This window comes from Netta rufina (genome assembly GCF_964035555.1).
Source record: "Netta rufina genome assembly, chromosome: 1".
Taxonomy (NCBI): domain Eukaryota; kingdom Metazoa; phylum Chordata; class Aves; order Anseriformes; family Anatidae; genus Netta; species Netta rufina.
The window spans coordinates 119,228,043-119,251,753 of record NC_140123.1 but is presented as its reverse complement, the minus strand read 5'-3'; the positions used below and the strand labels follow the sequence as shown (position 1 = coordinate 119,251,753).

Here is a 23,711-nt window from a genome sequence, read left to right as displayed (position 1 = left end):
CCTCACCCACCCCTCCCTCCCCTCAGGGCTCTTGCCCTTACCCCGTTACGTCACCCGTGCTGGCCTCTTCCCCCGCGGCGCGCATGCGCGGGGAGGCCCGGCCGCGCTTTGCCAGCCCCGCGCTCCGCGTCATGGGCGCGACCAGGGGGACGGAGGGAGGGGAGAGAAAATGGCGGCGGGTCACGTGACGGGAGGGAGGGCGGGCGGTGGGAGGTGGAGGCGGGGGGCGGCGCCGCGGCCATCGCTCGGCGGGGCTGAGCTGAGCTGAGCTCGGCTCGGCTTGGGGCGGCCGGCGGCATGCAGAGCGTCATCAACACGGTGAAGGGGAAGGCCCTGGAGGTGGCCGAGTACCTCACCCCCGTGCTCAAGGTGCCGCAGGGGGCGGGAGGGCGCTGCAGGCGGCGATGGGGCGGTGCTGAGCTGTGCCCCCCCCTCCCCGGTGGGAGCCCGGGCTGGGGAAGGGGCTGCGGGGGGCGAGAAGGGCAGCGAGGTCCTGGAGGGTGTCCAGGGCAGGGCTACAAGGCTGGTGCAGGGCCTGGAGCACAAGTGCTGCGAGGAGCGGCTGAGGGAGCTGGGGGGGTTTGGGCTGGGGAAGAGGAGGCTCAGGGGAGACCTCATTGCTCTCTGCAACGACCTGAAAGGAAGGTGTGGGGAGCTGAGGTCAGCCTCTTCTCACAGGTAACCAGTGATAGGATTAGAGGGAATGGCCTCAAGTTGTGCCAGGGGAGGTTTAGGTTGGAAACAAGGAGACATTTCTGCTCAGAAAGAGCAGTCAGGCATTGGAGCGGGTCGCCCAGGGAGGTGGTGGAGTCACCGTCCCTGGGGGTGCTCAAGGAGATGTCCCTGGTGTTCGGGAGCCTTGTTTATTGTTTGACATTGGTAGGAGAGTGATGGTTGGACCAGATGATCCTGGAGGTCTTTTCCAACCTTAATTGTTCAATAAATCTCCTATTTAATATTTCTACTGTTAGTTATTTACAGCATCAATCTCTCTGCCCGTAGTTTTGTAGCGTGACCTTCTGTATGCCTTACACCTCACCGCTTAGATCTCTGGGTTGAAGGCAGCGATATGCAGCTATTAAATGAGCTTGTCCCTTGGAGGTATCCTGCCTGGGTAGTGGATCTTCCTAGGCTCAACCACCAATGCGTGCTGCAGTGAAGCTGTGGTGTGGAAACATGAAGTGATGTGTTCACCACGTACGCTTGCTGTGGAGCAGCTGGCGCTTTATTCTGCTGTGAGCAGAAGAGGAATCTGTGTGACCAGATGTACAGCTAGCGGCCGGGAGGCAAGGTGGACCCTCCCACATGGGGGAGGTGATAATATTATGTGTATGTGTTCCCTTTACGAGGGGCCTGAAATAAGTGCTCCCATTCCTTACCTTCAAAAATAAATCAGGCTTGTGTCTCGCACTAGCTTGCATACCACAGGATGCTTTGAGATGAAAAAGATGAGATTATTTACCCTCGGGGAACAGAGTGTGGGTATTTTACATGTTTCCTTCTGTAATTCCAGAAGCACAACTTTGTGTGTGTTGCATAATGCATGTGGTTAATGTTGAGGTTTTAAATAGTAAGCTGACTCTAGTGTGATATTGCATAATGTGTTATCAGGAGTTCTTGGGTTTATGGTAATTAAACTGCTAAACTATAGCTGTTTGGGTTTCTTTGGTTTTTGTGAACTGCACAGAGTGATGCTATGATGTCTGCCCAGCAGCCAGTTTGCTTTTCCTAATGTTGTTCTTAAATGTCTCTATAGAGATATTATGGGAGAGGAAGGTGTCAGATGTGTTCATGAACTAGGTGTGCTTGTTTCCCTTTATATAACACAGGTGGTAGAGTGCACCAGGGTTAAGTGTCAAGAATAGTTAAGTTAAGCAGTGGCTGGTTTTCTTTAATGCTTTCCTAGCGATTGAGTAGGCTGAAGTTGTAGCCAAATACCAGGTTTCTTCACTAAAAGCCTTCATATCAATGCATTGCACTGCTGTTTGGTGCTAAGAAACAGTTCCAAAGCCCTGACTGAGAGGATCACTAAATTCTATATGGTTTTCCATATCTTACTGGTCTCTTACTGGTGAACGTAACACAAGGTGTTAAGGAGTCTTTTTTCTTAGTTGTTGATATAGTTGGCAGCATCAAAAAAAAATACTTTGTATATATAATCTTTTCACAATTTCCCCAGGTACTGCATCTAAGTAATTATGTCAGGCCTTACTTATACATCTTGCTTCCATATTTTATCAGCCCAGGCAAAGGCTACCTCCAAGTTGCTTCAGAGATCTGTGTGGACTGAGCTGGTTGCAAGATGAAAGTCTCACAGATGTTTTTATTTACCAGTAAAGTGGGTATGTTGATTTGCCAGCAGAACTCAAACTTCTAACTTTTTTTTTTTTTAATTGTAGGAGTCCAAATTTAAAGAAACTGGAGTAATTACACCTGAAGAAGTAAGTATTTAGAACCTTTGAAATATCAGTACTTCCATATTTTCTAAATACAACTTTTACTCCAAATGATCACGCTCATTTCAAACTGTTTACACCTTTGTCAGTTCCTTCTTGAAACAATTTCCATGCTGTGGAAGTTAAATGGCTTGTTACTCTACAGATGAAGTAGATCAACAGCAGTTTCTTCTTGAAATGCAACATGGCATCTGAATGTGAATTATCTTTTCCTGTACTACATCCTAAAACACTAATAAGGAAGCTCATGCTGGGTCAACAACTCCGTATATATCATGGAAGTAAACAGGAATATGTTTGTTTCAAAGGCCTTTTCCATAAGCAATTCAAAGGAGAACTTGTACTGCTGTGTCTTGGAAACAGTCTTCTCTTTCTTCTCTTTTGGTTCCTTCCAGGGCTGTGGCTAAATCATTATATATGCTTGTTCACAGCAAGCATCCCTCTCCCAACCCCAAGAGGCTGCTTCAGAGTGATTGTGTTTTGGATTAATGCCAAACAGTTATAGTTTTTAAAGGAGTCTGCTATGAAGAAAAAACAACAAGAATTTTTCTAGAATATTAGCACTGCTTTTGCAGTGCTATTTAGGCTTCCCTGTTCTGCTGTTTTTCATGTTAAAATGCTACTGTTCTGAAAATACGTTGTCTTTACAGAGGTGTAAGAATAGCGTTCAGACTGTTAGGTAGAATGAAAGAAAAGTGAGACTGTACAAACATGAAGATGGGAGAGAACAAATTACAACTGGTACAGGTAGTGCATGTGGGCAAAACTGTCTTTCCTAATGTCGGTAGCGAGCATTTTTCTGCTCTGTTGCAAGGCATGCAAGCACTTGTGGTTTCTGTGATCCACGGGAGTACTACTCAGAAAAACAGGCTTAGCAACATGGTGTTCTGATAATTGTGTGTGCATAGGTGTCTGTGTATTTTATGTACTAATGTATTATAGATTAAAAATAACTGTTTATGGAGAAAGTAGATACATATCACGGAGGAATTAAACATTAGTAGATGTAGGAGAGAACGTTGCAGCAGGACTGAAAGATCAGATACCTCCTATAGAACATAGGAAGAACCATGCTGAGTTAAACTGCTTGCAGCATTTAAACACCAGTAAATGAATGCAAATAGTCTGTGTTATAAACATAGATGCTGATAAGATGATTAGAATGGATCCTTCAAAGCCATATTGAAGGGAAATGGTTATACAGTAAGACTAATAGTCCTCTTAAATTTAGATAGGACCGGAGCATGGATATGCTGATTGTCCCTTTGACAGTCTTTCCTATTCCCTGACGATTTTGATCTTAATATAGTAGTGATTGCTAAAGAACTGATATCAACTGTGATAATGGTAGGATGTTATCTTTGAATGAGTTTGGATTTCATGAGTAATGAATCTCAGTTTAACCTGCTCTGCCTGTATGTTAGTCTGAGATGCTCACCATTGTGATAAACTTAGTGTGGTTGTTGTGGCTTGTCTCTGAAGATGAGTCTGTTAGTGATAAGGCTAATGATGACTAATCAAATTCAGCACCTGTATTTTTTTCATTTATCAGTGCAATTGATTTAATTTTAACAAATTCTTGCCTGTCATGAGTTCTTACTAGCTAATGCTTCAGAAAGGTGGCCATTTTCATTTCATATGTAAGTACAGGCAAATCTCAAATTGTTTTCTTGCCACTTCTGCTATACCAATTCAGGTATGATAATGTTAGTGCTTTAGAAATAGAAAGTGAAACCAACTAGGTTAATTATGCTGTTTAGGAGAAGAAATTTAGTGTTGCTTTTATTTATTTATTTATTTTTTGCATTCATAGACTTCCAAAGAGTGCTTTGAATTTTTCATCTTAAATAATGTCCTTCAACATTGGAACTGCAAATACTGTTCCAATTCTCTGAACAGAGCATTTTAAGTGGTTCTAAAGTTTCATGTGTTATTTATTATTAGGTAAAGCCTAATAACGTGTTTTTTAATTTCCATGTGTGTTGGAAGGGATTACTGTTTTCTTTAAAATGAGTATTTCACTAGAGATTTTTCTTGGAAAATGGTTGAAAGAAATCACTTTTGCAGAGATTAAATCTGCTAATCTGCATGCAATACACATTGTGGTATTTTCTACTACACTGATGTGCCTTGCATTGGAAGGCGTGATGAGAATATGACTGGCACTTACGCTCCAAGCCTGTTGTGTCACTCCATAACAGATTGTAGTCGGCCTGGAAGTACATTATTGTAACCTGGTGTTTTAAGACAAAGCAATTGCAGCAATAGGCTTGCACCTTCTTTTCAAAAGGCACTAATGCATACAGCATGCAAACTGCTATTCTTAAAGGCAGGTTTGCCTTCTACCATTTGTGTAGAAAAAACTAAGTCAAGTGGGTTATAATTTGCTGTGTGGATTTTGACTTGGTTATACAAGTCTAGCACAGCATACCCAATATTGCTTTGAAAAGGTGATGTGATTTTAAAAAAGCTGTTATGTCTGATAATAAGAACAAGTGGAGTGAAGATTGTTAAAAGCTATTTCTTTAGAATGAAGTTCTACACAAGTTTTTTCAATGTTCTAAGTACTTGGTTATCCATATCTAGTAAACGTCAGTCAGTGATACATGGTGATGGTCATTATCAAAAGCGTACTATTTATTCTTCTGTTGCAGTTCTCTCACTAGTTCAATGAAATGGTGGCAATGTTACTTCCTCTCTTGCTGCAAAATTGTTTTGAACACTAGAAGAGAAACACCTTGTAGCTGAAACTCAAGTAAAATACAGAAATATTTTTTGGTTTGGTTTTAGGGGAAAGCTTAATTTCAAGTATTCATCTTCTCATGTTAATCTCTTGAGTGTCTTTGTAGAACTTTGAGGAGTAGCAAAGAAAAGCAGCTTATTCATCACAAAGTAAACAGTGCTACTTGGCCTAGGAAGCAATGCTTAGTATGCATTTCCTCCAGGTGAAGTTACTTTAGTCTTTGTGGGTCTTTATGGTTAGCTGAAAAGTTGTTAAAGCAATGAAATGATATAAACAGATAATGTAAATAAGAACTATTGGAGGAATATATGACTGAAAAGTCACTATTGCAGAAATTGCTTCCTTACTCTATATTTAACAGTACTTTATTTTTTTTTCTTAACAGTTTGTCGCAGCTGGAGATCACTTAGTTCACCACTGTCCTACTTGGCAATGGTAAGCGAAATCAAAAGAATTAAGGAAAGTTAGCATCCCTACCTATGCTTTTGTATGTTTCCATTGGATACAATTCATCGTTTCAGAGTAGTACACTGACTCTCACAGTAGAACTTATGCTATTTCTGTGATGAAGTGATACGAACTTTAAGTCAAACAGGTCTAATTTGTTGTTCTGTGTAGTGGTAGTGGAAATGAGGATTTGTTTGGGGATCTTTTATTTGTTTCCCAAAGGCTGTAGAGGAAATAAGCTACCATGCATGCTTTCAGTGTTCAGCTGCAGCATCAGTGTGTCTCCCTGAGTTTGTCTTAGTAATGGTGATTGAAAAAGCAAAGGCCATGTCCAACTGAAATTGCTAAGAGCAAGTTGTATTTGGTATATTTTAAGCAAGAGCTTTTTGGTTAAACATTCTCAAGTTGGCCCACATCAGGTAACTGTGCTTGCCCTCAGAAATCCCTTATCTTCTGTGTATGGTAAGGGTGCAAATAAGGTACTTATGTTTTATTAATGTCTTGCATGATAAAACTAATCAGTCTGTGCAGTTGGTATCATCAAGGTTCTTGGCTCTATACTGGGCTGCGAACAGATGAAGGAGGAATTGTTATGCTCGAATCATTGTTTCTTGCCTTTTTATTGTCTCCTTCAGAGAAAATGTTGAATCAGGTCTGTGTGTCAGCAGTTGGCAACAGACTATTTAGAAGCTTAGACTCTTATTCCAAACCAAAAAACACAGAAAGCAAAAGCAAGTGCTTAAATAATGTAAGCTCTGGTGACTGTTGCCGGTTTTTATATCTTTACAAGTCTTTCTTGCTTTTTCTGAAATTAATCTCTACAAATGCTTGGGACTGTGTTGTTGCTGATCCTAGTACGTTTCATATAGACTAGATTCCTCTGTCAACCCATCTTTGCTTGTAGTTCCTAAGTAGCTATTGAAGCAGCAAATAGGTTTTGATCCAAGACTTCGTAGTTTAGGAGTGGCCAACCTTTTTGACCTCATACCTAGATCAAAATCTCTCTGTAGCCAAGAGTAAAGTCATAGCAAACAAATTCTGAGAAAAGGGCAAGAGAAGTATGTAGAATGTTCTTCATATAAGTTGAAAATAGGGTTCTTTTGCACATCACCAAATTCTCAACCTTTTATGGTGCACTTCATTTTGCAGGGCTTCAGGAGAAGAACTAAAAGTCAAGGCTTATCTGCCAACAGACAAACAGTTTTTGGTAACTAAAAATGGTAAGGCTGAAGTTTAAATATAAGTGTTCTTAGGATTGATAGCATTCCTGATTGTGCTATCAACTCTACTGATTGTCTGTATTGACAGGGGAAGCAAATATCTTGCACTTTGGATGTTTTGGCTTTGGGATATTAAAAAAAAAATTCCTGCACATCTAAAATTTCTTCTTTAGACCAGTTGCTACTAGGGCTCTATACTAGTAATGCAGTTTGCCTTGCTGAAGTAGAAATGAAGCTTAAGTATAATAAACCTCCTTATCTGCCTGTCCTTTTTTTTTTCCGTCCTTCAGCTCACGTTCAGTTTCTAAAAAGAAAATAGGTTTATTTTCCTCTTTTTTGGGGAAAACCTGGGTTATGGAAGTGTACCTAGAATGTCTTTCATGGTAACACCAATGCTTCTAGTTCAGATGTGTAACTAATGTCAGTATTCCTTTCAATAGCAGTGATATAAAATACATTTTTAAATCAAATTTTGATCAGTTTCACGGTTATGTATATATAATATTTGTGATTCTCATGCATTTTATTAAAAACATGGTAAAGATAAGGTTGCAACACAATCACGGCAAAATCATTTTCTTGAAAGAAAGATCTTGTATCAAAATATGTCAAAGATAATGTCATTAGAAGTACTTGCAGAACTGAAGGGATCCTGAAGAGATTTGCACTTGCAGTGGGTTGTAATTTCATTCTTTGATTTCACTTGCAGGCTTTCAGAGTCTTGCAGGAAACTGTCATGTGAAAATGCTAATAGTAGTGTTAGATGGACTTTTGCTGAAATGGTCTTAATGGCTGCACGGCCAACTTTATTTCTTTTTCTCCTGGTTCCAGGGTCCCACATTGCTGTGACCCTTCTAGGACACATTTTAAAATGTTTCCTGTTCATGCTATCTGTGCTGGTAATGATGCATTGGCCTACCACATGAGTAGAAGTTATGGGCTAAGGGTGAAATCAAGAGCCATGCTACAGACTTCATTTTGGAAGTCAGGACAACTTCTCTTGACTCTTTTACACCCCACTCTTTCTGAAAATAAGCAATTGTTGACATAGTTCTTGCTTTCTGCATTCTTTCTGTTAATTTTTCTGGAAACTTCGTTTAAATCTGGACTTGATGTACAGTGATATAATAATTCATGTGTCAGAAGTTACTCTAAATAACATTAATGCTAACCTCTTCAAAACTTCTAGATAATTACCATGATAAATAAGATATGTTTAATAATAAATTGCTGATTCAAACTTGTAGCAGAAGACAAATCAATTCAGTAAACTTAGGCTAATGTAAGCGAAGTTGTTCTTGGACTAGAAATGGTTTAGTGATGCGAAGAAAACTAGTAGGTTGTCTCCAGTTGTTAGTGAATGAATAGGCAGCCTAAAGAGACATGAGAGGTTTCTAGTGGGTTGCAAGAATAAGCTTTTTCCAGTCAAGTCAAGTGATGCACTGCTGTGAGATTAAACACCTCCTACTATATTTAAGTTTGTGCTTTTGCATTTGAAATATAGCTCTAGAACTTCTTAAATAAGGATATATGAGAGACTACTATATTTCAGAAGTCTTTGTAGAATAACTTCATACTTCCATCCGATTTTGTACAGAATGGCTGCAATCATTTTGATGTGCAATTTTTTTGCAGTTCCGTGCTACAAAAGATGTAAGCAGATGGAGTACTCAGATGAGCAGGAAGCAATTATAGAAGAAGATGATGGTGATGGGGGATGGGTAGACACCTTTCACAATGCAGGTATTCAAAGTCTTGCTTCAAACTTTGCATTTGGTAATTGATAAGATAATCAGTTTCCACTATTAAAAAGTAAAATCTTTCTCAGATGGCTGTGTTCCATTATCTAATCTGGGAAAAAATAAGTTACAGTGCCAGCTACCCACTTGCTCTGCATATGGCTGCTTAGGTATTTAACTGAGTGCTTGTATGCCTGAAATAGGCTGTTTTTCAGGGGGTTGGTTGACAGTATTTTATTATTCTCTTGTTAAAGTACAACTAGGCTATCGGTCGGCTGAAGAGCTGTGTACCAGTTCGCTCCTTTAAAAGATCTTGTTTAGAGAATGTTGCTTTAAAATATTAATTTGAAGAACGTGCTAATTTCTACCGATCCTTTAACTTAGTGATGACCCAAAGAAACTTTAATTATTGTAGTATTTCACATCTTGTTAATTTGTTGTGTTTGAGTTAAAAGGGGAATCATTAGAAAATAACTCTTATTTTAGTATCTGAGGTGGACTAGGGGGCTGAAAAAGAAAAATTAAATACAGTGATCACTGTGAGATGTGGCCTTTCTCATAGGAAATCTTCAGATCGGCTTCCATTTATAATAAGACTAAAATTAATGCTTAAGTGAATTTGTCTCGTTAGTATTTCTGGCAGAACCTCTTAAATCATATTCCTCTTCTCTTGAGAACAGCTAATTTTATTAGTTTTAGCCTTTCTTCATGTTTTGTCATAAGTTAATCAACTTGTCTTCCAATGATGCCGTTTTCTACTGTTTCCAAGGGTAGAATGTACTTTAGTCAGTACTTACTTTCTTTGGTGTATTTCATTTTGCTGTAATCTGGTAGATATTCTCACTAAATTGTTCAGCCAAGCTGGGAAGAGGAAGGGTGAAAGAAGATGCCCTTTTTTCTTTTATGGATGTAGGTTTTTGATCGCTGGCAACTTTTAAATGCATTGCACTTCATAATACAACACCCCACCATAAGGAAATCTTTTTGACAGAGCTTTGTCATATTCTTGAATTAAATATGCATTCCCCTTTCCTGCTTTGTCAGGTTTGTTGTTTTTTTAGGGTGGACTGATTTTGGTCACTATGCTGGGCTAACACAGCTGCAAGACTCTTGACTAGACCCAGCCAGGTTTCCAAACGCCATCAGAGGAGATAGGTGGAAATAAATTATTTGTATTTCTAGGCTTTATAGCAACATATTTTTCTGGTGGGTGGGAAACACTCTGTAAACAACCACACAGCCACTGGAAATGCATCGTTTCCTAGTAGTGTTGACCTGGCATACCTGTTTTCCAAACAGTTGAGGTCCATTCATGCATTTCTGGTGGGCAGTAATTTGGTTCCAGGTTTATTCTCCATAATGATCAATTTCTCAGCTGAAGAGCTAATAAGATGTGTATACTATGTCAAAGCAGATGTTGGCCTGTATCCCAAAGAGCAGCAGATGAGAGCTGCATTAAAACTAGGAAGGTAATGGGGAGGTACTGAAGAGTTGATACTACTGTGATTTGGGGTGGCTTTTTTTTACCATTGCTTCCTCAGCTAAAAGCATCGTGTCCTGCCATGATATTGCTTTGTCACGAACACTTTGCTTTCAAGATGCTTCAGAAGTACTCATAAATACAAATACTCACAAGGCTGAGTATTATTGCAAAGTGAATGCCTATGCTGAACTCATTTTTTGTGTAAAAACTCCTTAAAATAAAAATCCAAATTACTTTGTGGTGTTCCATCAACAAAATTTGCTTGAAGTACCAGAACTGTGCTGTTGTGTTCTACGTTAAAAGTATGGTCTCATTATAGATGTCCATCTCCATGCATGCTACCAACACCAAATAAACAGCCTTTCAAATGTCTAAAAACGTTGTGACATGTAACTAGAAAAATTATATGCTGCTTTTGGTTGCAGGTCTCACTCTGCAATGTCTCAACCTATTTCCATAGTGTTCTGTGACAAAGAAACTTCTTTAATGCAAACTTCTTGTTCATTTAACAGGTGTAGTGGGTGCAACAGAAGCAGTTAAGGAGATCACACTAGACAGTAAGGTACTTGTTTTGAAATTTCTTTTGCTTTATTATGGGATGTAAAGGTAATAGAAGTCTTACCTGCAGCAATCTAGTGTTGCTTCTGAAAGGTTTAAATGCACTTTTATTGCTAGATATGTTGCCAGATGCTCATTGATCTTCACAGCCCACCATAGTAGTTAAAGCATGTGCATCACCTTATTTTGATGTTTACCAAAGCAGTATTCTTACTGCAATGTCTTTAGTTAGTCTGCCAGAAATCTACAAACTGAAGATGATAATGTGTTTACAGTGATACTGTACTTGTGTCTCAAGAAGCTAATGTTTGGAGAGCCAGTGTAAAGAAATTCTTATATGGAAAAAATAATGCAGGAGTGTGAAGTATTCATTCATAACCTTGAAATACTTCTGCAAGCAAGTTTAAACACATTAAGTTCTATTCAACAAACTGGTGTCCTCACATCCACATGAACTAAAACTGCTTAAATATCTTACAAAGTCATCACTATCGGTACTTTTCCAAAAAGTCACTCTGTAGCAGGTGCCAAATCTGAAACTTAAGCCCTTGGGAAACTGAGAATAGTTGGAAAAAATTGAGGGGTGTGTGTGTATGTACATATTTCTTAATGTGCTTAAGAGAGCCAAAGATAAAGTGCTTTAAGATTAGCTGATGGCTCAAGTGGAGTTCCAGCTATGCCTTATGAGAATTTGTGGAACTATCCATAAATCATTAGATTCTGAAGTTTAGGGGGGAAAGAGAACGGGCTCCCTCATATTACCGCACAAATTGTAAACAACTCAAAACACTATTGATATGATGAACTGTGAAATTCAACCATTTTAAATGGAACTGTGCTGAACATAGTAAAAAATACTGCTTTTTCACCACTTGGTTACATAAGGGTTGAAGAAACAGCCTTAATGAATACCTAAAAGTGATCTCTGTTTTTACAAAACAGTACTTTTAGAATATTATTGTGATGCGTAACTGTTGTGTTATGACTTGGATTTCAATTTTTATGTTTGGTATGCAGAAAAAATCTGCTTGTTGTATAGTACATCATTTCTTGGAGTACAAGTCCAATCCAGAATGACGAATCCTTTTATGATAATATGCTGTTTGCCAAAATACTTGACAACGTATTTTTGTACTGGTTTTTTTTTTTTTTTTTTTTTTTTTTTTTTTTTTTTTTTTTTTCTAGTGAGGAAACCAGTCTGGTAATGCTTACAACTAGGGCAGTTTCTAATTCTTATCATTTTGAGTATTGTCCTAAAGTCTTCATGAAACTAGCATAAACTGAGACCTCCCCCTTCTGAATTTCTCTAGAATTGTCTGTTGGATTCAAATGTTATATATCAGCACAAAATTTGGCTGAGGACTTGTCATATTTGTCATATTCTTCACCTCTGTTGGGCTCTGTTTTCTCAGACAGTGATATAAAAAAAAAAAGGGGGGGGGGGGGGCCCTTAAATGTTTCAGAAATAATTATGGAACTGTTGCACAGTTGTTTGTGGATTAATTCACACAAAATATCAGTCTATGTGTTTAGTCATTGCCTTTCATTTGATGTAGGTGGATTATTTGAAAAGAAATTGTCTGTTTAATACTATGTCTACTCTTTGCTTAAGAACACAGTCATTCTGGAATACAAAGTCAGAGGATAAATTTGTAGTGGATTTTTAACGTTATGCTAGGATGTCAAAACTAAGTTTGTTTAATAAGCAAATATGTGAGTTCAGCATAGTTGCTGAAATTGTAGGAGCTATTTTTCTGTATAGCTCAGTTGACTGGACCTAAACATGCTGGGGCTGTTAAACTGTGTAGATGCATCTCAAATGCAGCTGTCTTAAAGCAGTGCTTTCAATTTAACTTCTGAAGGATAATATAAAAATACCAGAACGATCAGCATCTTGTGAAGATGATGATGAGGAAGATGAAGGGGAAGCTGCAGACATGGAAGGTATTTTCTTAAATTGGATGAGGGGGTGTATTTATTTCAAGCCTTTAACTATAGAACACTCTAAGAAAATACTACTTTTTAATGGAATGCATGTTTTGTTTTGTTTTGTTTTTTTTAAAAAAAGTCTCTGTTCGTTGTTACCTTTTGAATGGTATTATTGATGCATGTTTAACTTCTGTGATAAAATTTCTGTGAGTGTTGAGTGGCAAATTAGTTTGAGTAGCAGCACAGATGCAAGCAAAAAATAGGGATTTTGGCACAGCTTCATTCTGGTTTCATATCTACGTTTAATCTGTCTACTAAAAACTACGTGTTTAAGGATTGTTCATTGTGCTTGTTACAGTCTGTCAAATTGTGTTAAGAGGTATAATGTGGTTTAGGGGTTGGGAGATCTCCCTGAACAAAAAATCTTTAGGTATGTGTGGATATTTTTTAATGGAATTGTTTATGAATGGGAAATATGACAGCTAACTATGAGCTGAACACAGAATTTTATGGGTCTTCTTTTCAGAGTATGAAGAAAGTGGGCTATTGGAGACAGATGATGTGAGTGAACAGTTCTGTCTTCTCTGTTGCAATGCTTATCACCAATATGAGCACAAAATAAAAATAAGGATGACAAATAGTTCACATAATCTTATTTTAAGTGGTGGGATTTCTGAACTTGGTTTCCTGTGGATTTTTCTCCTGCCAGTCTACCCTAATTCTTAGGTCCTGAAATATTTCAGTTACAGTAGTTTTGCTTTCTTTGCTGATCTGCTTTGTTCTGCTTACATGCAATGTTCTATTCACATGTGATTGTTCTTGAGGCTCACATGTGGTGAATTGAGTGGCTTGTGGGTTAAACTGACTACATGGATGCTGGAGTGTTACGAGGGAAAACAGGGGGTATGGTTATTTGGGGTACTTGCTTAAGATCTTTGTGACATGTGCATAAACAGACCTCTGTCTTCTGAATTTCATTGGAATCATCAAAAAGTTCAAAAGCTATTGGTGAAAGAATGGAGGGGATAGAACTATGTAGTTGCATGCTTTTTTGAGAAATCAGACTTAGGAAAAAAAATTGAGTGAAATCAGTATTCCTGCTTTGAAGACTAAAGCAAAACCCCAAGTCCTACATTTCTTAATATTAAGAATATTAATTTCAATTTTACGACCCTTCCTAACTGCTTAGGATGTGATGATGGAATATAAACAAGACTGTACTAATACTGTCATTTTTACCTTGAAAACCAGGCAACACTTGACACAAGACAGATTGTTGAAGTTAACAAAGCTAAAGTTGATGTTGGAGGGGAAGATGCTATTCTACAGACTAGAACTTATGACCTCTACATCACTTACGACAAATATTACCAAACTCCAAGGCTCTGGTTATTTGGATATGATGAGGTATATCTGTATCTTTTTCCTCACTTCTGTGAAATTAGATCATGTCAAATAGCAAGGCTACTTTGTTATTGCTTTCTTATTCACTGAACAAATTCAAAGAAATGGTGAGAAAACCCATTACACAGTCAGGGTTGCAGACAGGGCTTTGGGGGTTGCAGGAAGTAAAAAATATTTTGCTGAAAAATTGTACTCTGTAACCAAGCACATTTGACAGAAAGAAAATCATGCACTGCTATTTCTTGAGCTACCAGAAATAACCCCAGTCAATTTACGTAAGTAAGCAGATGTGTGTTTTCATGACCTTTGGGGAAAAAGATTAGATAAATCACTTTTCCCTTTTAATGAATAAGTTTAAGTTAAAGTTGAGGACTTACGGCTCAAATGCCTAGATGAGAACCAGGTTCTTGGTTCTCAAATATATTGACTTTGCCATTCACCTTGTGTATTGTAAACAAAACTTTGTGCAGTGCTGTTTCCATACCATATGGATCTTACAACAGTTCCTTTGACATGCTTTCAGAGCTGTTGTATGTTAGATACCTGTAATTATCGGTACCTCATATGTTAATGATGTTAGAATTAATGAGAAGGAGCAGAAGATTCTTTGCCAGTAACGCTTTTGTTCAAATGTTCCCTTTTTTCTTGTAGCAACGGCAGCCTTTAACAGTAGAGCATATGTATGAAGACATTAGTCAAGATCACGTCAAAAAAACAGTGACCATTGAAAATCATCCTCATCTTCCTCCTCCTCCCATGTGCTCAGTTCATCCATGCAGGTAAGTCTTTGTTCCTGGTGTGATTCAGGATGCAGGTATAAGGCATTTTGCTGGTCTTGTTAGGAATTCTGTTTAGATTTTTTGGCTGTATTTCCACAGGTGGCTGCCATAGTGGTCTGCTCACTTCTGAGGGAGTGTGAAAGGCAGATAACAGCTTTTCTCTGGAGTCACTCCCAGTGTTTGCTTCTGCAAGTGTATTATGAAGTTAGAGCTCTCTTCTGTGCTTAACTTGCTTTTCCTCCACTTCCCTATAGACTCCAGAAGATGGCAGACTACTAGAACACTTTTTAAAAAAAAAAAAAAAAAAAATTCTATGCAATAAGTGGCTGCATAATGTGTACTCTGGGAGAAGAAAAAAGCTATTTCATTTCAGTTTGAAATAACTTTCCTACTCTGTAATTGCTGCCTTCTTTTCCTCCAGCAGTCCTTGAAATTTTGTGCTGATAAACAGGTCTTCTATATGCCACACTGAAATATTTGTTGAACACAAGTGCAAAACACACTCATGTTCTCAGTGTTTTCTGTTGCATTTTCCACGTTTCTCATCCAAAATGCAAGGAGTCTGTAGTTAGACTAGCTGTGCAGATATTTTTTCAAACAGGTCTTTGAAGGTACCTTTCATCTTAGATACTAGGCCTTTATCCCTTCTGAAGTGGCTTAGTGATGCAGAGCCAGTATCCTAGCGTAACTCCTCAACCTCTTGGTAGTATTAAGATCTTGGAGATGTGAGTTTGGGCTTTCTCTTAAAAAATAAAAATAGAAATACATGCTTTATAATCTTGTATATGTTTAAAATATAAATAAATAAAATCCCAGTTGCCTCTTTCAGTCTTGTAAATGTCTTTGTACCTGAAGAAACGTACATGGATCTTATGTCACTAGCTGAGATGTCAAATAATTAGCTTGTCATTGGCAAGCTTATGGTAGCTTTTGCAGACTCGAAACACTCTTATTACTGGTTTAGGCCATCTTTAATTGTACGATTAGTCTTAGGAAGAGCGTACCATTCTTAACATAGAAAGAGCATGGAAGCTTTGCACCGGTGGATGGCTGCTCTTGATCTTGTTATGAAGATGTATATTCACATACTTCAGAAATCTGCATCTTGTCTTTCTTCCAGATCCTAGTTCTTTAACCACTGCTTTACAGCAGTGTTTGCTTTCATCAAGCACTAGGGGTTATGTCTGAACAACATTGAGCAGGAAAACCAGTGTACAAGTGGGAAACAGCTTTCTCCCCTGTACACCTGACTTAGAGAAATTTTTAAATAGTGAACTTCATTTTTGGTCTTTAAATCACAAGGTTTAAGACTGCAGTAACAATAGATTTGTCAAAGCATAAGCCTTGGTACTCAAGAGCAGTACAGGAGGGCAGAGAACTATTAGGGAAAGAATAAAAGGTGGAACAGAAAATGTCATTAAGCTTCTGTGATTAACGTGTGGCACCACCACCTGAAAATTGAATACTGCAGTACAGTTCTGGTCATCAGTTCCACAGTCTGAGGTAAAGGAAGACTAAAACTGGAAGAGGTACAAAGAGGGTGTTAGAGATAACTGCTATCAGTTATGAAGCTTCTTCCAAATAAGGAATTACTTGAATAACATGCCACCCTTCAGCTAGCAAAATGCTGCTGAGGAGGGAGTTCTGGTTTCTGAGACCTCCATCACAAACCCTACAGAAGGAGAATAAACGATAGGCGGTGTTTTGTTTTTTTTCTTCTTCTAAATAGTGAAAACTAGTGGCATTGAATGCAACTCACTACTTGCACACTGAAAGCCAGAAAAAGGAGTAAATTCTGCATACATCTAATTAAACTAAAGTTGTTCAGGCAATATAATGAAAGAAAAAGACTGTTAAGAGTTGTTACAAGTGAAGTTACTGCTTCAGTGCTAGGGCGTCTCTGGGCTGTGTACTGCTGGAGACTTGAAGTATTACTAGGCACTCGCTCAGGCTTCTTGGGCATGTACTATGAATTTATCAGATAAGGAGGTGGACCTCTGGTGTGATGCAAAGGTTCTTGTAACATATGAAGATAGGAATCTTAGTATGTCAATCTATTTGTTACTCTGTCTTGTTTGCACTAAGTAGGGCTTTAAAAAAGAAAAAAGTGCATCCAGTTCTTTGCACAGCTAGTGCTTTTGAAGGACTATCAGGTGGGATGGATGTAGGAAGGCTTAAGACTGACTAGGAAGATGACTATCCAAAGCAAAGACAAAAAAATAATGCATGAAGCCATGGCTCGGTTTAGTCACTGCTGAAAGCGGTGCTGCTAAGTTGGTTGTGAAGAAGCTTCTGTTGATGGATGCAGGTTGGAGCGCGCTCAGAGAAGAAACAAAGATGACATCTGGGAATGACAGCCCTCATTAACTAGGTAGAGTTTATGTAGGGCAGTGACTACAACGTAATCTGTTCAATTTTGAAAATTCCTTTGCAGAGTAAGAACCAATTTAATACTAGCTTGTGAACTTGGATTGAGTTTTCTTTTCCAGGAGATCTGTGAGCGTATCTTTTCATTTTTTTCCTGTGAAGTGAATGAAGTTTCAATGCCTTTGTTATGTATTCCATATGTACTCTTGAAGAAATAACTTGGATCATTAAACTTGCTGCAATTAGTCTTTTAAGAATAGCAACAACAAAAAAAGGATATTGCAGTGAGACCGATTTGTCAGTAATCTTAAATGTAGCCTTCTCAAAAACAAGGCAGTCTAGTTGATTGGCACCTGCTTGACCTGGGAAAGGCCTGAGAATGTGAGAAGTGACTGATAGCATAGCTAAAATGGATGTTTCAAATGGGGTTCTATGAATTCTATGAGACTGCTAGGTACCAGTGCTGTAAAGACCTTGGCTAAATTAGATTCTCATGCTATCTGACTTTTGAAGCATTAGGTACGTTCTCTTGTTCTCCAAGGCAAGCTATTCCATCTCCTTAATATAATAAGGCTTACAGCTAAGAAAGTCTGGACTTCTGAGTTTGTTTTTTTTTTTTTTTTTTTTTTTTTTAAAAAAAAAAAGGCCCAAAGTACTGTTTTTTCTTAATTTAGTTGGGAAGTTCCAGTGTTTATCTAGCTCTGCTGCTGTTGCTTCCCTACATGTTACAAATATTGTGTAATGTAAGGTATTTGGATGGCGCTAACCTTGCTTGGCTGTTCTTGTGATGCATTTATCCCTTTGTCCTGCGTCAGAGAAAAGAGAGAAACGGGGTGGTAGAGTGAAGATGATTGCCACGGGCAGCTGCTTAAGATTGCTTCTATTCTGAGTAATTAGTTGAAACTGTTCATCTTGCAGCCCTGCTGGAAGACAAATTTATTGTCAGCATTTTTATGGTACTGGCAGGAACATACTCAACTTCCTCATTAACTGCTGGAAACTTTTAATCACAGTTCTCAATGTTCATATCAGTTTTATGAATAAATTATCAAACTCGTTAAGTAGGGCAACTCAATCACTTCCGGTGGTTGTATGTGTTTTGTGGGGTGTTTTTGTTTTGTTTTGTTTTTTTCCCCCCAATATGTCCGGATGGCTTTTACTGTTTCCATTTACTTTCCCATGTTATGTTTCCCTTGTGAAATTTATTTCTTTAACCAAAAGTTTTATTCACTTACTTACAAAGCATGGGAGGGGGTTTCTTCACTTAAAAAGCAAAAACTCCCAATGACAGCATAAATGGTTGTCTTATCAGTCTAAGAAATCAGCAGCTTTCAATTTATTTATAGCCCCTTAATGCATGGTCTTAACTCTACATATTTTAATTTCTTTTCAATAGCAACAGTGGTATTTCTGACTTGAAATATGAATAACTCGTATCAACCAACTCTTGAGGTGATTCAAGTAATACCTGAAAGTAATTTAGGGGATTTTCGTAGGTGTTTCAAATGACTGACCTATTTGTTAGCTCAAGGGATCTACAAACAGGTCCTGGAACAAGCATTGGTGAGCACCTAGTATTTAGTCACCTTGAATTAAGACAACCACTTGTCTCTGGGGAGCTCTTATTCAGAAGTAAAATAAAAATCTTTGAGCTTTGAGATTTCTAGATAGGATGTTTTAGGTTACATTTCTCCCAGTTATCACATTCCTTTTATATGGAGGGGGAGGTATATGCTTCATGTTAATTCCTCAGAATTATCTAATGGAAGGAAACCAATTTCTGAGAATTTGCAAGGTTCTTAAAAAGCTTCTCCCAAGTAACTGTAAGAATGACTATTATGATGACAGTTAAAGAATTCGAGATCACTTTAGTCCATTTAAAAAAAAAAAAAAAAAGAACAATCATCATTAAGATGTATGTGATTGAACCTGTATTCTGTAAAACACTTGTAACATCTGCGGTGACCTGGACTCTGTGCAAGTACAAAAAATAGCCCACCATTACAGATGAGGTCAAAACTTAAGCTTTAACAGCAGTGAGGTTCCTATATTGAAGTAACCAGCCTTGGTACCACATACAGCATGTGTTCTGCCATGGCATCATGAGGATCCAAAACTGCAATTAACAGTGAAGAGTAGCTGGCATGTACGGATCAACAGCGCAATAAATGACAAATGCTGACCTTCTGTATTTCCCCAGACATACATGTTCCTGTTTACAATGTGTCTTGGTAATTTTGCAACAGCTTCCTTCCTTGTGTTCACAGTCACTGTCAGAATGATTAACTTCAGAGGTGATTGCTGAACGCCAACAATTAGTCAGTTATTTAGATTTGCATAACAACATCAAAGCGTGTTCAGTAAGTTACGCAAACTGTACTTGCCACTCTTCCTAGATCTCATAGGCACATAGTTGTACGGGATGGCTTCTTTAAACTGCTATTGTTGACTAGTTTGAAGTCTTGGATAACTGAGTGTCCACAGCACTATATGGTCTCTCTGATTGTGATTGCCTGCAGAATCATGAATTTAAAATAGGGTTGATGCATAGATGGAAGTAAGGTGAGTTTGGGTTATGAGTATATAAATAAAACTGCAATTAACCATACAGTAGTCCTCTCCTCTGATTTGGTATGTTCTTCATCCCGTAGGTTATGAGGTAGAAGAGCTATCCTGAACACAAGACCATTAGTCCTAAATTGTAACTGGTCTTGAAAAGATTTGAAGTGTTCATTGTTGGAGATAGTCAAAGCTAAACCAGACAACGTCCCTGAGTAATCTGTTCTAGCTCACTATTCCTTGTACAGGGAGGTCTGGACTAGATGATGACCAGAGTTTCTTCTAATTCTTCTCATCTCAGCTCTTTTGTAATTCCATGTCATATTCCTATGATCAGCTTTGTACAGAAGTATTTGTGCGGTTCATAGTAGGTCTGGTAAGTCACTGACTTAACCTCAAAGTACAGTCACATGGAGAAATGTTCATCCTCCACTGCACAGTAGTAATCTGATTTAGAGAGTTTGTCAGATTAAACCTTGTCATGATTTTAGTCATGAGTGAGCAGAAGATAGTTTAGAAACTGTTGCCATAGAACCCATTGCCATAGAACTACAGCTGTAGCCGGGGAAAGTTTCCCTAGTCAGTCCCAGAGCAAAAAAGTGTTTTATGCAGGGTTGGTTTAGCCTGGCTTTCCTAGGAAGCTCTGTGAATTATGTAAGTAACTTCCTCTCTTAACTTAAGCAAATTCGAAAGTTTATAGGAGGCAGTGAAACAAGTTGCAACAATTTCTAGTCATCTTCTAAGGGGGGTTCATCTGGGATTAACCCCCATTTCACAATTAACAGATATACTAGCGGCAAGCAGAATGCCTCTCACTATGCTACTCAGAATACATTGTAGTGTAGCCCATCCTCCCCTTTCCTTGTCAATGTAAGGGGCTGGTAAGTAATGTTATATTCATGACAATATTTTCAGTTATTATTTAATTTCTACCTTAATAAACTGAAAATTTCTTCCTCCTTTGCTGAAGGTAACCATCCAAAATTTAGTTTATGCAAAATGAAAAGGAGTTGTTTTATCTTTAAAATAATTTTTACTGTTTTTCAGGCATGCAGAAGTGATGAAGAAAATAATCGAGACTGTTGCAGAAGGTGGGGGAGAACTTGGAGTTCACATGTATCCTTTTTCATTACTGCATGGTATTTCTAGAGACTTCTTTGCACTGTAAGGAGCTGTTACCTAAGGGTTCCTAAACTGAAATACAGCGGTGTGTGAAAGCAGTAAACAGCTGTTTTATTAGCACGCTACAGATCTGGGATGAGATCTGTCCAAACAAACACCACTAATCAGTTGCAGGGAGTGGGGCAGGAACCACAGGGGAAAGTAGGTAGTGCTGAAGGGACAAGCGTTGAGTCTCTATACAAGTGGTAAGGAAGTAGCTAGAGGGTGGAACTGATAGTGTGATGCAGGAGGATGTATTAGGAGGTTGAGCTGGAGGTTCATAGAGTGTGGTCAGATTTGGTACGTGCATAAGTGTAATTTGGGAATCCATGCTATGATGTTATCTCACAGTAAAGACTTAGAAATATGAGAGATCACAGAATCATCTAGGTTGGAAGAGACCGTCAAGATAACCTAGTCCAACCTCTGACCTAACGCTAACCAGTCCTCCACTAAACCATATCACTAAGCTCTACATCTAAATGTCTTTAAAAGACCTCCAGGGATGGTGACTCAACCGCTTCCCTGGGCAGCCCATTCCAATGCCTAACAACCCTTTTGGTAAGGAGATGCTGCTTCTGCGTTAGATTTGGCTCTGAGATTCGTTTCTGACAGCTGTGGAGATCCTATTACTGCTCACACGGAGTGAAGAGAGTATTTGACAAACCTTGCTTTGGGAAAACACTAGGATGACAAAGCAATGAAGATGACATCGTTCTGAACATCAGTATAGAATGCCTAACAATTTCCTTTTAGTTAGGTGACTGGCATTATGCTTGTAGTAATTGGTACTGTGCTTTACAATCGAAATAACCTTGGTATTAAAAGCAAGTACGTCCTTTCAGAACAGTAATCTAACTGCTTTTGCAGCTACAAGGCAAGCAAGGGAGGGGATTACTGAGCAGCCAGAGGCCCTGAATCAGTAAAATTCACGTTCACTGAGTTGACACTTGCTAAATTTGTGCAGCAAGCAACAGAAAATGAACTGGAAAATACTGCTTCTCAGTAGTTTGAAATAGCTTATTTTCAAGATTTTTATTTTTTTTTTTTTTTGCTATTTCTAACATAATTGAGTGTTTTTAGCAGACAGTTTTGTACATCATTGTTGTGTAGTTCATGTTTGTCAAAAAGTACCAGTATAACATAATTATTGTAAGTTGTGATTTATTTTTCTTTTTGGTTGTCTGTCTGCCTCAGCCCCAATTGGACAGACATCCAGCAATATCAGACAGCAATTATCAGGCATATTCCACATTACAGATTGGGGCACAGCAAGTGTTTGAAGGTGACTCATTGAAGATGACTCATATAAGGGAGACTAGGAAGACTTCAAGGAAGGCAGACTTCAAAGCTTAGCAAAGCTAATTTCTCTACTTTCCCCCATCAACAGGAAGGAGCTTTTCCAAGGAATTGTTCAGAACAGCAACTTCTTTTTCTGAGCCACTGAGGAGCCTGATTTCCTTGCAGTTACAGGAAGGTAGCTAGGAGTTAACCTTTCTAGGTGCAGTTTACCTTGGCATTTGTTAATAGCAAATATTAAGTATGTAAATGGGATTGCAAATTTTTGTGTAGTTTGTAAGATTTATTGAAAGGAACTTCCGTTTCCCTGCTTTAACTTGAAAAAGAAAGGTCTGTGTATTTGGAGGAGCATCAGATGTTACTACTAGAGTTCTACTGTGTAAATTTCCCAGTCTCTAACTGTATAATTTTTAAGTACTGTTTTCCTATTAGCAAGAAAAACTGTTGAGCAGACCATTGCATGTGACTGCTGGTATGTTTAGGGGTCGGGGGGTAGAGGATTTCTAGCTGTTGCACCTTTTCCTTAACACCAAACACAGGTACCTTCTTATTTTCTTGAAATTTGTACAAGCAGTCATTCCGACAATAGAATATGACTATACAAGGCACTTTACGATGTAACTAAAATGAGAGATCTTCTATCAAATCTTTTTTTAAATAACCCTTCCATGTGACATACACCATTACACACAATTTCTGTAACTAACCTTTTATCAAGTCAATGCATTAAAATAAAATGTTCCATTACCAGCCTTTTTAATAGAAGTCTGTGTGTAATAAATAAATCACTTTCATTCCTATACGTATACTGCAATAAAAGGTGGATTTTTTTCTCCATAATTCCTTCAATTTCCTTTCAACAGAAGACTCTTTTTTTCCTCTATATTGGAAGTTAAAGTCTACTTTACTAGTATTAGTAGAAGCCTAATCTTCTTGGCTTCATTGCTAAGATGATTCCTGAAAACGTAACATATTTCTGTGATTTAAATTCACTTGAGAGACAAGTTGTTTTTTCCCATAGTTATGAATGGTTGTTTCCTCTAAGTGGAAGAAGGCTTTGAAAGCTGAAGGAAAATAAGTGATGGTCTTATTAGGAAAATTTAACTACGTCTTAAACTAAAGCAAACAACATTCTTTGAATAACGTTCAAATAAATGACATTCTTTGAAAGGTGAGTCAGATTTACACTTGAGTAAGACTAGCATTTGGAGATAGCATTTTTGGGGAGACAAAGGAGTATTAGTATGTAGCCTGTTCAACTTGTAATAAATGCAAGAACAGTCTAATTACAAAACTACAGATGGAAAGAGGGAGAAAATTGTGTTAGAGCAGGGTTCAATCTTGACAATTTGTCCCAACCTAGACTATGCGAACTTGCAGCTGAATAGCATGATTTCCATTTTAGGTTAAAGCGTCCATAATGTTTGAATTCAGGTATTGCAGACGCATCCAGGCTTTGGCAGCTATCTTCTGCCCTGTAGAATGCAAGTTCATCATTCATCAAGATAGGAGAAAAGGACTGTCATGTATATGTCATAGCTTCACTTAAAGTCTTCGTAGCTTTTGC

At 38.3% G+C, this 23,711-nt stretch overlaps 1 protein-coding gene across 1 annotated transcript; it reads left to right on the top strand.

Annotated features, from left to right (window-relative positions):
- The first annotated feature begins 223 nt into the window (after nt 1-223).
- ATG3 (autophagy related 3) lies at nt 224-22,947 on the top strand. Its single transcript, XM_084305730.1, has 12 exons — nt 224-369; nt 2,400-2,441; nt 5,585-5,634; nt 6,796-6,866; nt 8,502-8,609; nt 10,601-10,650; nt 12,509-12,590; nt 13,102-13,136; nt 13,827-13,982; nt 14,631-14,758; nt 20,732-20,800; nt 22,684-22,947. The coding sequence occupies exons 1-12, from the start codon at nt 298-300 to the stop codon at nt 22,763-22,765; spliced, it is 945 nt and encodes a 314-aa protein (XP_084161856.1). The 5' UTR covers nt 224-297; the 3' UTR covers nt 22,766-22,947.
- The last annotated feature ends 764 nt before the right edge of the window (nt 22,948-23,711 follow it).